Genomic DNA, 16,290 nt, shown 5'->3' with positions numbered 1-16,290 from the left:
TTCATATAGTTTAGTAATACCACTGTGGACATGTTTCTACAACCTTCTGAGTTCATATAGTTTAGTAATACCACTGTGGACATGTTTCTACAACCTTCTGAGTTCATATAGTTTAGTAATACCACTGTGGACATGTTTCTACATCCTTCTGAGTTCATATAGTTTAGTAATACCACTGTGGACATGTTTCTACAACCTGAGATCATATAGTTTAGTAATACCACTGTGGACATGTTTCTACAACCTTCTGAGTTCATATAGTTTAGTAATACCACTGTGGACATGTTTCTACAACCTTCTGAGTTCATATAGTTTAGTAATATCACTGTGGATATGTTTCTACAACCTGAGTTCATATAGTTTAGTAATACCACTGTGGACATGTTTCTACAACCTTCTGAGTTCATATAGTTTAGTAATACCACTGTGGACATGTTTCTACAACCTTCTGAGTTCATATAGTTTAGTAATACCACTGTGGACATGTTTCTACAACCTTCTGAGTTCATATAGTTTAATAATACCACTGTGGACATGTTTCTACAACCTTCTGAGTTCATATAGTTTAGTAATACCACTGTGGACATGTTTCTACATCCTTCTGAGTTCATATTGTTTAGTAATACCACTGTGGACATGTTTCTACAACCTTCTGAGTTCATATAGTTTAGTAATACCACTGTGGACATGTTTCTACAACCTTCTGAGTTCATATTGTTTAGTAATACCACTGTGGACATGTTTCTACAACCTTCTGAGTTCATATAGTTTAGTAATACCACTGTGGACATGTTTCTACAACCTTCTGAGTTCGTATAGTTTAGTAATACCACTGTGGACATGTTATCCATTCCAGAGGCTACTACCACACTCAGAGAGCAGAGTATTCTGTTCCCAGCTGTCTGTCTATGATCAGTATTAACATCTACAATCCCTCTCTCCTTTATCTCTGTAGTGGAAGGTCTACTCTGTTAGAGGATCAGTATTAACATCTACAATCTCTCTCTCCTTTATCTCTGTAGTGGAAGGTCTACTCTGCCAGAGGATCAGTCCAGGTGTGCAGTGTGTCAGCAGGTGCTGAGGGATCCAGTCTCTATCACCTGTGGACACAGGTTCTGCAGACAGTGCATCACCAGATACTGGGAGAAACCTGCTCCTTCAGGAGACTATGACTGTCCTCAGTGTAGAAAGAGATCCAGAACATGGCCTGTACTACAGCAGCTGAGTCAACCCAATAAAACAAGAGGCTCTGAAAACAGGAAGACCACTTGCACACGTGGGCCAAGTCAATACCTTAATATGATTTACAGTAGTTAACTACAATATTATGAGATAATAGAAGTTACTGTAGTTGTGGAAGGCCCACTTTTCATCCTGTCAATGAATGTTTCTGATACACATCATTTTTCCTCTTCCCTTGTAGTGGATGACAGCCTGCAGAGAGCTATAGTAAACCATAAAGACAGTCTGAAAAGGAGGTATGAATGTGTGATAGAAGGCATGGAAAAAGCAGGTAACCAAACTCCCCTCAACAGGATTTACACAGAGCTCTACATCACAGAAGGAGAGAGTGAAGGGGTTAACAATGAACATGAGGTGTGGCAGCTAGAGACAGCATCCAGGACACCAACCTCACATGACACAGCAATCCACTGCAATGACATCTTTAAACCCTTACCAGGCCAAGAGAGAAGCATCAGAACTGTGCTGACGAAGGGCATCGCTGGCATCGGAAAAACAGTCTCTGTGCAGAAGTTCATCCTAGACTGGGCTGAAGAGAAGGCGAACCAAGATGTGGATATCATATTTGTGCTTCCTTTCCGGGAGCTGAACTTGATTAAAGATCTCCAGTACAGTCTTCTCAGACTTTTAAATGGCTTCCACACAGAACTAGACATAGGCAATGCAAAGAAACTCACTGCCTGTAAAGCTATGTTCATCTTTGATGGTTTGGATGAAAGCAGACTTCCATTGGATTTCCAGCACAATGAAAAGGTGTCTGATGTCACCCAGACATCGTCTGTCGATGTTCTGCTGACAAACCTCATCAAAGGGAATCTGCTTCCCTCTGCTCTCCTATGGATAACCTCCCGACCAGCAGCAACCAATCAGATCCCCCCTAAGTGTGTTGACCAGGTGACAGAGGTACGAGGGTTCAATGACCCACAGAAGGAGGAGTACTTCAGGAAGAGATTCAGTGATGAGGACCTGGCCAGCAGAATCATCTCACACATAAAGACATCAAGGAGCCTCCACATCATGTGCCACATGCCAGTGTTCTGTTGGATTTCTGCAATAGTCCTTGAGCACATGTTGAGTACAGACAAGAGGAGAGAGATGCCCACGACTCTGACTGAGATGGCAATACACTTCCTGCTCATTCAGACCAGCCTGAAGAACCAGAAATATCATGGAAGAGATGAGATGGATCAAGAGGAGCTCATGGAGTCAGATAAGGACATTCTTCTGAAGCTGGGGAAGCTGGCGTTTGAAAATCTGGAGAAGGGTAATCTCATGTTCTATGAAGAAGACCTGAAAGAGTGTGGCATTGATGTCAAAGAAGCCTCAGTGTACTCAGGAGTGTGCACACAAATCTTTAAAGAAGAGTCTGTGTTATTTCAGAGAGTGGTGTACTGCTTTGTTCATCTGAGCATTCAGGAGTTTCTCTCAGCTGTCTACATGTACCATTGTTACACAACCAAGAACATGGATGCACTGAAGCCCTTCCTCAAGAGAAAGTCTAGAGCTGCATCTGAAGAGCTAACCTTACATGAGCTGCTGAAGAGTACCGTGGATAAAGCCTTGGAGAGCAAGAACGGACACCTGGACCTCTTTGTCCGCTTCCTTCATGGCATGTCACTGGAGTCCAATCAGAAACTCCTACGAGGTCTGGTGACACAGACAGAAAGCAGTCCAGACAGCGTCCAGAAAACAATCCGATCCCTTAAGGTGATGCAGAGGAAGAACATTTCCCCTGAGAGGTGCATCAATCTCTTCCACTGTCTGATAGAGATGAAAGACCATTCAGTACAGGAGGAAATCCAAGCGTACTTGAGGTCAGAGAAGAGATCCAAAAACCTCACACTTTCTCAGTGTTCAGCACTGGCCTACATGCTACAGATATCAGAGGAGGTTCTGGATGTGTTTGACCTGAAGGTATACAAGACATCAGAGGAGGGTCGTAGGAGACTGCTCCCAGCTGTGAGAGGCTGCAGGAAAGCTCTGTAAGTATTCATGGAAATATCCCACACCAAAATACATTGTAGTTACAGCAGCATTTTTATTGGCTGACTGGCTCTGTAAGTACTCATGTGACTATCCCTCAGACCAAATTTTACTGTATGTAAGAACAACAATATTTTCATTGGCTGACTAAACTTTCTATCAGCTGAAAAGTCTTAAACAAACTGTAATACAAACGGATCAGAAAAGTTGTAGCATTGAGACATCTATACACAGTGTTCACATTATTAGTGCAGGGGTAACTGTAAGCAGGAAAAGCTAAATGTAACATTTTAATACAACCTGTCCCTCATGGTATTTACTCTGTTGACAGACTCACTGGCTGTAAACTCACAGACACATCCTGTGAAGTGTTGTAAAAAATATACTGCCACTATTTTGACCACCAAAGAATAGCAGTGTGGTTTTAATATGATTTGACTCTTTGCAGGCTGTCAGGCTGTCTAGTCACAGAGGAAGGCTGTGCTTCTCTGGACTCAGCTCTGAAGTCAAACCCCTCACACCTGAGAGAGCTGGATCTGAGTAACAATGACCTGAAGGATTCAGGAGTGAAGCTGCTCTCTGCTGGACTGGGGAATCCCCACTGTAAACTGGAGACTCTGAGGTCAGTATTCCTGTAGTTGGTCAACAAGTGATAACTGTTCACCAGATCCACATGTGTTTACCAGGAACACATAGTCCACACCATATGTGTTTGGACAGTGAAGCTTACAGTTTTACATTTGGTGCTATGCTCCAGCATTTTGGATTTGAGATATAATGTTTCATATTAGGCGACAGTACAGAATGTCACCTTTTATTTGAGGGTATTCATACATACCTGTTTTACTGTTTAGAAATGAAAGCACTTTATGTATGTAGTTCTCCCATTTGAAAAAGTAATAAGTATTTGGACAAATTAATTTAGTCCAAAGTTTAGTATTTGGTCCCATATTCCTTACCTGCAGTGATTACATCAAGCTTGTGATTCTACAAACTTGTTGAATGCATTTGCAGTTTCTCTTGGTTGTGTTTTGGATGATGTTTTTCCTAATAGAAACTGAATGGTGAATAATGTCCTGTCATTTTGGAGTCACTTCACTTGTATTGTCAGTAAGAATAGAAGATGTTTCTGAACACTTCTACATTCATGTGGATGCTACTATGATTATGAATAATCATGAATGAATCGTGAATGATGATGAATGAGAAAGTTACAGAGGAACAAGGATCATACCCCCTCTGTTATTGGTAATGGTGAGAGGTTAGCATGTTTTGTTGTAGCCTCTGTAACTCTCTCACTCATTATTATTCATGATTCATTCATGATTTTTCTTAAACATGGCATCATCAGGATTAATTTAGTAGTGTTTAGAAACATGTTATCTACTCACTTAGACAGAAAATTACTCCAGTCATCATCCACCATTCAGTTACTATTGGGCAAAACATAACTCAAAACACAACCAAAACAAACTGCAAATGCAACCAACGAGTTTACAACCAAATACTCAACTTTTGACTACTTTAATACACTATAACTGAATTGGTCAGAATACTTTTGACTTCTTCAAATGGGGGACTAGATACATAAAGTCAATCTAAATCTGATACCTCACTGTCTGTCTTTTGACTGATACTGCTTTTTAAACTGCTCTGGTCAGTCTACTCAAATATTTGTACTATACATTTTTCTATCTACATGCAATACTTTGATAATTTGTCATTTCTAATAATGAAACATTCATTTATGAATAGATATGGCAGGTTTCAGGACACTGATATATCTGAATATGTTGAAAAAAATATACTGCCACTATTTTGACCACCAAAGAATAGCAGTGTCATTTTAATATGATTTGACTCTTTGCAGGCTGTCAGGCTGTCTAGTCACAGAGGAAGGCTGTGCTTCTCTGATCTCAGCTCTGAAGTCAAACCCCTCACACCTGAGAGAGCTGGATCTGAGTAACAATGACCTGAAGGATTCAGGAGTGAAGCTGCTCTCTGCTGTCCTGGGGAATCCCCAATGTAAACTGGAGACTCTGAGGTCAGTATTCCTGTAGTTGGTCAACAAGTGATAACTGTTCACCAGATCCACATGTGTTTACCAGGCACACATAGTCCACACCATATGTGTTTGGACAGTGAAGTTTACAGTTTTAAATTTGGCGCTATGCTCCATCATTTTGGATTTTGAAATTGTTTCATATTAGGCAACAGTACAGAATGTCACTTTTTATTTGAAGGTATTCATACATACCTGTTTTACTGTTTATAAATGAAAGTACTTTATGTATGTAGTTCTCTAGTTCTCCCATTTGAAAAAGTCATAAGTATTTGGACAAATTAATTTAGTCCAATGTTTAGTGTTTTAGTGTTTGGTCTTTGAATATTATTTGCCTGCAGTGATTACATCAAGCTTGTGAATCTACAAACTTTTGAATGCATTTGCAGTTTGTCTTGGTTGTGTTTTTCCCAATAGAAACTGAATGGTGAATAATGTCCTGTCATTTTGGAGTCACTTCACTTGTATTGTCAGTAAGAATAGAAGATGTTTCTGAACACTTCTACATTCATGTGGATGCTACCATGATTATGAATAATCATGAATGAATCGTGAATGATGATGAATGAGAAAATTACAGAGGAACAAGGATCATACCCCCTCTGTTATTGGTAATGGTGAGAGGTTAGCATGTTTTGTTGTAGCCTCTGTAACTTTCTCACTCATTATTATTCATGATTCATTCATACTTTTTCTTAATCATGGCATCATCAGGATTAATTTAGTAGTGTTTAGAAACATGTTATCTACTCACTTAGACAGAAGATTACTCCAGTCATCATCCACCATTCAGTTACTATTGGACAAAACATAACCCAAAACACATCCAAAACAAACTGCAAATACAACCAATGAGTTCACAACCAAATACTCAACTTTTGACTACTTTAATACACTATAAGTAAAATGGTCAGAATACGTTTGACTTCGTCAAATGGGGGGACTAGATACATAAAGTGCTTTCATTTCTAAATGGTGAAACAGATACAGTGGGGGAAAAAAGTATTTAGTCAGCCACCAATTGTGCAAGTTCTCCCACTTAAAAAGATGAGAGAGGCCTGTAATTTTCATCATAGGTACACGTTAACTATGACAGACAAATTGAGAATTTTTTTTCCAGAAAATCACATTGTAGGATTTTTAATGAATTTATTTGCAAATTATGGTGGAAAATAAGTATTTGGTCACCTTCAAAGAAGCAAGAATTCTAGCTCTCACAGACCTGTAACTTCTTCTTTAAGAGGCTCCTCTGTCCTCCACTCGTTACCTGTATTAATGGCACCTGTTTGAACTTGTTATCAGTATAAAAGACACCTGTCCACAACCTCAAACAGTCACACTCCAAACTCCACTATGGCCAAGACCAAAGAGCTGTCAAAGGAGACCAGAAACAAAATTGTAGACCTGCACCAGGCTGGGAAGACTGAATCTGCAATAGGTAAGCAGCTTGGTTTGAAGAAATCAACTGTGGGAGCAATTATTAGGAAATGGAAGACCTACAAGACCACTGATAATCTCCCTCGATCTGGGGCTCCACGCAAGATCTCACCCGTGGGGTCAAAATGATCACAAGAACGGTGAGCAAAAATCCCAGAACCACACGGGGGGACCTAGTGAATGACCTGCAGAGAGCTGGGACCAAAGTAACAAAGCCTACCATCAGTAACACACTACGCCGCCAGGGACTCAAATCCTGCAGTGCCAGACGTGTCCCCCTGCTTAAGCCAGTACATTTCCAGGCCCGTCTGAAGTTTGCTAGAGTGCATTTGGATGATCCAGAAGAGGATTGGGAGAATGTCATATGGTCAGATGAAACCAAAATATAACTTTTTAGTAAAAACTAAACTCGTCGTGTTTGGAGGACAAAGAATGCTGAGTTGCATCCAAAGAACACCATACCTACTGTGAAGCATGGGGGTGGAAACATCATGCTTTGGGGCTGTTTTTCTGCAAAGGGACCAGGACGACTGATCCGTGTAAAGGAAAGAATGAATGGGGTCATGTATCATGAGATTTTGAGTGAAAACCTCCTTCCATCAGCAAGGGCATTGAAGATGAAACGTGGCTGGGTCTATCAGCATGACAATGATCCCAAACACACCGCCCGGGCAACGAAGGAGTGGCTTCGTAAGAAGCATTTCAAGGTCCTGGAGTGGCCTAGCCAGTCTCCAGATCTCAACCCCATAGAAAATCTTTGGAGGGAGTTGAAAGTCTGTGTTGCCCAGCGACAGCCCCAAAACATCACTGCTCTAGAGGAGATCTGCATGGAGGAATGGGCCAAAATACCAGCAACAATGTGTGAAAACCTTGTGAAGACTTACAGAAAACGTTTGACCTGTGTCATTGCCAACAAAGGGTATATAACAAAGTATTGAGAAACTTTTGTTATTGACCAAATACTTTTTTTCCACCATATTTTGCAAATAAATTCATAAAAAATCCTACAATGTGATTTTCTGGAGAAAATATTCTCATTTTGTCTGTCATAGTTGACGTGTACCTATGATTGAGCAAGGCACTTAACCCTAATTGCTCCTGTAAGTCGCTCTGGATAAGAGCGTCTGCTAAATGACTAAAAATAAAAATAAAAAATATGATGAAAATTACAGGCTTCTCTCATCTTTTTAAGTGGGAGAACTTGTACAATTGGTGGCTGACTAAATACTTTTTTTCCCCACTGTATGTATTAAAATACCCTCAAATAAAAGGTGACATTATATACTGTCACCTCATATGAAACATTTGATCTCAAATCCAAAATGGTGGAGTATAGAGTCACATTTAAAATGTCAGTTTCACTGTCAAAATAGATATACTGTGGACTGTATACTCAATACAATCTAAATCTGATACCTCACTGTCTGTCTTTTGACTGATACTGCTTTTTAAACTGCTCTGGTCAGTCTACTCAAATATTTGTCATATGCATTTTTCTATCTACAAGCAATACTTTGATAATTTGTCATTTCTAATAATGAAACATTCATTTATGAATAGATATGGCAGGTTTCAGGACACTGATATATCTGAATATGTTGAAAAAAATATACTGCCACTATTTTAACCACCAAAGAATAGCAGTGTGGTTTTAATATGATTTGAATATTTGCAGGCTGTCAGGCTGTCTAGTCACAAAGAAAGGCTGTGCTTCTCTGGTCTCAGCTCTGAAGTCAAACCCCTCACACCTGAGAGAGCTGGATCTGAGTAACAATGACCTGAAGGATTCAGGAGTGAAGCTGCTCTCTGCTGTCCTGGGGAATCCCCACTGTAAACTGGAGACTCTGAGGTCAGTATTCCTGTAGTTGGTCAACAAGTGATAACTGTTCACCAGATCCACATGTGTTTACCAGGCACACATAGTCCACACCATATGTGTTTGGACAGTGAAGCTTACAGTTTTAAATTTGGTGCTATGCTCCAGCATTTTGGATTTGAGATAGAATGTTTGATATTAGGTGACAGTATATAATGGCACCTTTTATTTGAGGTTTTTCATACATATATGTGTTACTGTTTAGAAATGAAAGCACTTTATGTATCTAGTTCTCCCATTTGAAAAGGTCTTAATAATTTGGACATATTCACTTATATTGTATTGAAGTAGTCATACGTTTAGTATTTGGTCCCATATTCCTTACCTGCAGTGATTACATCAAGCTTGTGATTCTACAAACTTGTTGAATACATTTGCAGTTTGTCTTGGTTGTGTTTTGGATTATGTTTTTCCCAATAGAAACTGAATGGTGAATAATGTCCTGTCATTTTGGAGTCACTTCACTTGTATTGTCAGTAAGAATAGAAGATGTTTCTGAACACTTCTACATTCATGTGGATGCTACCATGATTATGAATAATCATGAATGAATCATGAATGATGATGAATGAGAAAGTTACAGAGGAACAAGGATCATACCCCCTCTGTTATTGGTAATGGTGAGAGGTTAGCATGTTTTGTTGTAGCCTCTGTAACTTTGTCACTCATTATAATTAATGATTCATTCATGATTTTTCTTAATCATGTCATCATCAGGATTCATTTAGTAGTGTTTAGAAACATATTATCTACTCACTTAGACAGAAAATTACTCCAGTCATCATCCACCATTCAGTTACTATTGGGCAAAACATAACCCAAAACACAACCAAAACAAACTGCAAATGCAACCAATGAGTTCACAACCAAATACTCAACTTTTGACAACTTTAATACACTATAAGTCAAATGGTCAGAATACTTATGACTTTTTCAAATAGGGGGAATAGATACATAAAGTGCTTTCATTTCTAAACGGTGAAAAAAATATACTGCCACTATTTTCACCACCAAAGAATAGCAGTGTGGTTTTAATATGATTTGACTCTTTGCAGGCTGTCAGGCTGTCTAGTCACAGAGGAAGGCTGTGCTTCTCTGGTCTCAGCTCTGAAGTCAAACCCCTCACACCTGAGAGAGCTGGACCTGAGCTACAATCACCCAGGAGACTCAGGAGTCAGACTGCTCTCTGCTGGACTGGAGGATCCACACTGCAGACTGGAGAAACTCAAGTATGTAGAGGGTTTATGTCAATGTTCATATCAGACATGTTGGAGTTATCAGGCTAGTTAAGACAAACATTCTGACCACCACTTGGACTAAGTTATATAAAGACTGTGTGTGTGTGCGTGTGTGTGTGTGTGTCCAGTGCGTGTGTGTGTGTCCAGTGTGTGTGTGTGTTAGTGTTAGTGTGAGTGTGTGTGTGTGTGTGTGTGTATGTGTGTGTCCAGTGCGTGAGTGTGTGTGTGTATTTGTGGGTCCAGTGTGTGTGTGTGTGTGTGTGTCCAGTGTGTGTCCTGATACACACACACACACTGGACAAACACACTGAACACACACACACACTGGACCCACAAATACACACACACACTCACGCACTGGACACACACATACACACACACACACACACATACTGGACAAACAAACACACACACTTGACATACACACACACACTGGACAGACACCGGACACACACACACACACAAACACACTGGACACACACACTCACACACACACACCCACACTGGACAAACACACAAACTGGACACACACACACACACACACACACACACAAAATGGACACACAAACACACTGGACACACACTGGACACACACACATTCACACACTGGACACACACACACAGAGTGGACACACACACACACACACACACTGGACACACACACAGAGTGGACACACACACACACACAATGGACACACACACACAGGACACACACATACACACACTGGACACACACACACACTGGGCACACACACACACGCACACACACACTGGACACACACACACAGAGTGGACACACACACACAGGACACACACATACACACACTGGACACACACACACACTGGGCACACACACACACGCACACACACACTGGACACACACACACAGAGTGGACATACACACACACACACACACTGGACACACACACAGAGTGGACACACACACACACACAATGGACACACACACACAGGACACACACATACACACACTGGACACACACGCACACTGGACGAACACACACACACAGGACACACACACAAACACACTGGACACACACTGGACTCACACACACACTGGACACACACACACAAACTGGACACGCACACACACACTGGACACATACACACAAAGGACACACACACACACACACACACACACACTGGACACACACACACAAACTGGACACACACACACACAAATACACACACACACAGACAGTGGACACACACACACACACACACACTGGACACACACACACACTCACACACTGGACCCACACACACACACAGACACACACACACACACACACACACTGGACACACACACACTGGACACACACACACACACTCACACACAATGGACACACACACACACACTCACACACAATGGATACACAGACACACTCACACACACACACACACACACACTGGACACACACGCACACTGATCAAACACACACACACCTACACAAACACACAGGACACACACACACTGGACACACACACAAACACACTGGACACACACTGGACTCACACACACACACTGGACACACACACACACACACACACACTGGACACACACACACTTGACACACATACACACACAAACTGGACAAACACACACACACACACACACACTGGTCCCAGACACACAAAAAGGAAACACACACACACAAATACACACACACACACACACACACACACACACACACACACTGGACCCACACACACACACTGGACACACACACACTCACACACAATGGACACACACACACACACACACACACACTGGTCACACACGCACACATCCTTGACACACAAACACACTGGGCACACACACGCGCGCACACACACACACACACGCACAAACACACACTGGACACACACACACACACACACTGGACACACACACACTGGAAACACACACACTGGACAAAAACACACACACACACACTGGATCACACACACACACACACACTCACACTGGAGACACACACACACACTGGACACACACACACACACACAAACTGAACCAACACACACTAACACACTGGATCCACCCACACACACACTCACTCATTCACACTGGACACACACAAAATTGGGGAAAAAAACACACTGGACACACACACACACACACACACACACACATTGGATAAAACACACTAGACACACACACACACGCTGGACCCACACACACAAACTGGACACACACACACACACACAAACACTGGACACACACACACACACACTGGACAAACACACACACACTCACACTGGAGACACACAAACACACTCACACTGGACACACACACACACATACTGGAAACACACACACTGGACACACACACTGGGCACACACACACACACACACACACTGGACACACACACTGAACACACACACTGGACACAAACTGGACACACACACACTGGACACATACAAACAAAGGACACAGACACACACACACTGGACAAACACACACACACACTAACACTGGACACACACACACACTCAAACTGGACACACACACATACACACACAATGGACACACACACACACACACACTCACACTGGACACACACACACACACTCAAACTGGACACACACACATACACACACATTTGACACACACACACACACTGGACACACACACACACACACATCCTTGACACACACTGGACACACACACACACACACACACACTGGACACACACAAACATACTGGACACACACACACACGCACTGGACACACACACACAAACACACTGGACACACACACACACTCACATACACTCACCCACTGGATCCATACATACACACACTAGACACACATACACACACAAACAAACACACTGGACAAACACACACACACTGGACACACACAGACACAGACTGGACACACACACACACAAAAAGGAAACAAACACACTCACACAGGACACACACACACACACACACACACACACTGGATCCATACATACACACACACATCCTTGACACACACTGGACACACACACACACACACACACACACTGGACACACACAAACATACTGGACACACACACACACGCACTGGACACACACACACAAACACACTGGACACACACACACACTCACATACACTCACCCACTGGATCCATACATACACACACTAGACACACATACACACACAAACAAACACACTGGACAAACACACACACACTGGACACACACAGACACAGACTGGACACACACACACACAAAAAGGAAACAAACACACTCACACAGGACACACACACACACACACACACACACACTGGATCCATACATACACACACTAGACACACACACACACATACTGGACAAACACACACACGCTGGACACACACACACACACACACACACATACACTGGACACACGCACACACACACTGGACACACACACACATACACTGGACACACACACACTGGACACACACACACACTCACACTGGACACACACACACACACACTGGACACACACACACATACACTGGACACACACACACACACACACACACTGGACACACACACACACACACACTGGACACACACACACATACACTGGACACACGCACACACACACTGGACACACACACACACACACACACACTGGACACATACACACACTTGACACACACGCACTCTGGACACACACACACACACACACACACACACTGGAAACAGTCACACTGTACACACACACACACACTGGACACATACACAAAAAGGACACACACTGGACACACACGCACTCTGGACACACGATCACACACACACTGGACACAAACACACTGGACACACACATTTACATTACATTTACATTTACATTTACGTCATTTAGCAGACGCTCTTATCCAGAGCGACTTACAGGAGCAATTAGGGTTAAGTGCCTTGCTTAAGGGCACATCGACAGATTTTTCACCTAGTCGGCTCGGGGATTAGAACCAGCGACCTTTCGGTTACTGGCACAACGCTCTTACCCACTAAGCTACCTGCCGCCCCCGTGTGGTAGCACTAAGCTACCACACACACTGGCCCCACACACACACACTCACACTGTACACACACACTTGGACAAAGTTATATGCTGACTGTGTGTGTGTGTGTGTGTGTGTGTGTGTGTGTGTGTGTGTGTGTGTGTGTGTGTGTGTGTGTGTGTGTGTGTGTGTGTGTGTGTGTGTGTGTGTGTGTGTGTGTGTGTGTGTGTGAGAGAGTTCAGGTGTATCCCTCAATGACTGTCTGTTCTTCTGCTTACCGCTACAGTGTGGAACATGGTGGAGAGAACACAATGAAACCTGGACTTAGAAAATGTGAGTGTTGACTGCTGTGAAGAATATGACTAAGAATAAGTCTTAATTCAAGTGAAGTCAAAGTCAAAGACCACCATCATTACTTACTTGGTCATATTAAATATCAGCTGTAGTTCTACAGAAGCACAAATCAGGGACACCAAAGTTTACAAAGAGTTGCTTTGACAATGTGTGTGTCTGTGTGTGACGTGTTCGTGTTACGTTAGAAATGTGTGTGTGTGTGTGTGTGTGTGTTCAGGATGTGTGTGTGTTTGTGTGTTTGTTCAGGTTGTGTGTGTGTTCAGTGTGTGTGTGTGTGTGTGTGTGTGTGTGTGTGTGTGTGTGTGTGTGTGTGTGTGTGTGTGTGTGTGTTCAGGATGTGTGTGTGTGTCCAGTGTGTGTGTGTGTGTTCAGGATGTGTGTGTGTGTTCAGTGTGTTTGTGTGTGTTCAGGATGTGTGTGTGTGTTCAGTATGTGTGTGTGTGTGTGTGTGTGTGTGTGTGTGTGTGTGTGTGTGTGTGTGTGTGTGTGTGTGTGTGTGTGTGTGTGTGTGTGTGTGTGTGTGTGTGTGTGTGTGTGTGTGTGTGTGTGTGTGTGTGTGTAATTAATGGGAATAAGTGTGTTTTATATTACCATACAGTATAACATATGATCATTCAACAAGTCTCAAGTTACCTTAACTTCTCCTTTTGATACTTAGAAACATCTACATTAAATTAATTAGTGAAAAGTGAGTTAACATTCTAATGTGAATTATGATGATTTCTAATATTGTGTCTGGTTTCATCCATCAGATGTCTGTGATCTCACACTGGACCCAAACACAGTAAACAGATTCCTCTCTCTGTCTGAGGAGAACAGAAAGGTGATATGTAGGAGAGAGGAGCAGCCGTATCCTGATCACCCAGAGAGATTTGAGGACTGGAGACAGGTGCTGTGTAGAGAGGGTCTGACTGGGCGCTGTTACTGGGAGGTAGAGTGGAGTGGGGGAGGGGCTGGTATAGGAGTGGCATATAAAGGAATCAGCAGGAAAGGAGGGGGTGATGACTGTGGGATTGGATGGAATGACAAGTCCTGGAGTCTGCTCTGCTCTGACAACAGTTACTCTGCCTGGCACAATAATAAGTCCACTCCCATAGACGTCCCCCCCTCCAGCTCCCACAGAGTAGGAGTGTATCTGGACTGGCCAGCCGGCACTCTGTCCTTCTACAGAGTCTCCTCTGACACACTGACCCACCTGAACACATTCCACTCCACATTCACTGAGCCCCTCTATCCAGGGTTTAGGGTTTATGATGTTGACTCCTCAGTGTCCCTGTAAATAATAACCATGGTAACACTGACACACACACACACACACACACACTGGACACACACACACACACTGGACACACACACACTGGACACACACAAACACAAACACACAGTGGACGCACACACTGGACACACACACTCACACAGGACACACACACACACACAGGTTACACACACACACACTGGACACACAAACACACACTGGACACACACACACATACACACTGAACACACACCTGACACACACACACACAGGACACACACAAACACACACTGGACACACACACACACACACACTGGACACACACACACTGGACACACACACACACACACACTGAACACACACACACACACACACTGGACACACACACTGGATACACAAACACAATGGACACACACACACTGATCACACACACACACTGAACACACACACGCTGAACACACACACACACACACACACTAAACATACACGCTGGATACACACACACACTGAACACACGCTGAACACGCACACACACTGGACACACACACACACACTGGACACACACACACTGAACACACAAACACACTGGACACACACACACACACACACACACACACACACACACACACTGGACACACACAAACACACTGGACACACACACACACACACACACACACACACACACACTGGACACACACAAACACACACATACACACTGGACACACACACACTGGACACAAACAAACACACACACACACAGGACACACAAACACACACACACCTGACACACACACACCTGACACACACACACACACAGGACATACACAAACACACACACACACCC

General features: G+C 43.0%; 1 protein-coding gene across 1 annotated transcript; it reads left to right on the top strand.

The window, feature by feature from the left end:
* The first annotated feature begins 1,285 nt into the window (after positions 1–1,285).
* On the top strand, positions 1,286–15,593 carry LOC311142234 (NLR family CARD domain-containing protein 3-like). Its single transcript, XM_084177840.1, has 7 exons — positions 1,286–3,224; positions 3,674–3,847; positions 5,096–5,269; positions 8,400–8,573; positions 9,656–9,829; positions 14,124–14,170; positions 14,944–15,593. The coding sequence occupies exons 1-7, from the start codon at positions 1,381–1,383 to the stop codon at positions 15,468–15,470; spliced, it is 3,114 nt and encodes a 1,037-aa protein (XP_084033966.1). The 5' UTR covers positions 1,286–1,380; the 3' UTR covers positions 15,471–15,593.
* The last annotated feature ends 697 nt before the right edge of the window (positions 15,594–16,290 follow it).

Source organism: Coregonus lavaretus (assembly GCF_964263955.1).
Source record: "Coregonus lavaretus genome assembly, chromosome: 2".
NCBI classification, from domain to species: domain Eukaryota; kingdom Metazoa; phylum Chordata; class Actinopteri; order Salmoniformes; family Salmonidae; genus Coregonus; species Coregonus lavaretus.
The sequence above is the reverse complement of the archived record's forward strand: the minus strand, read 5'-3'. Positions and strand labels throughout refer to the sequence as shown.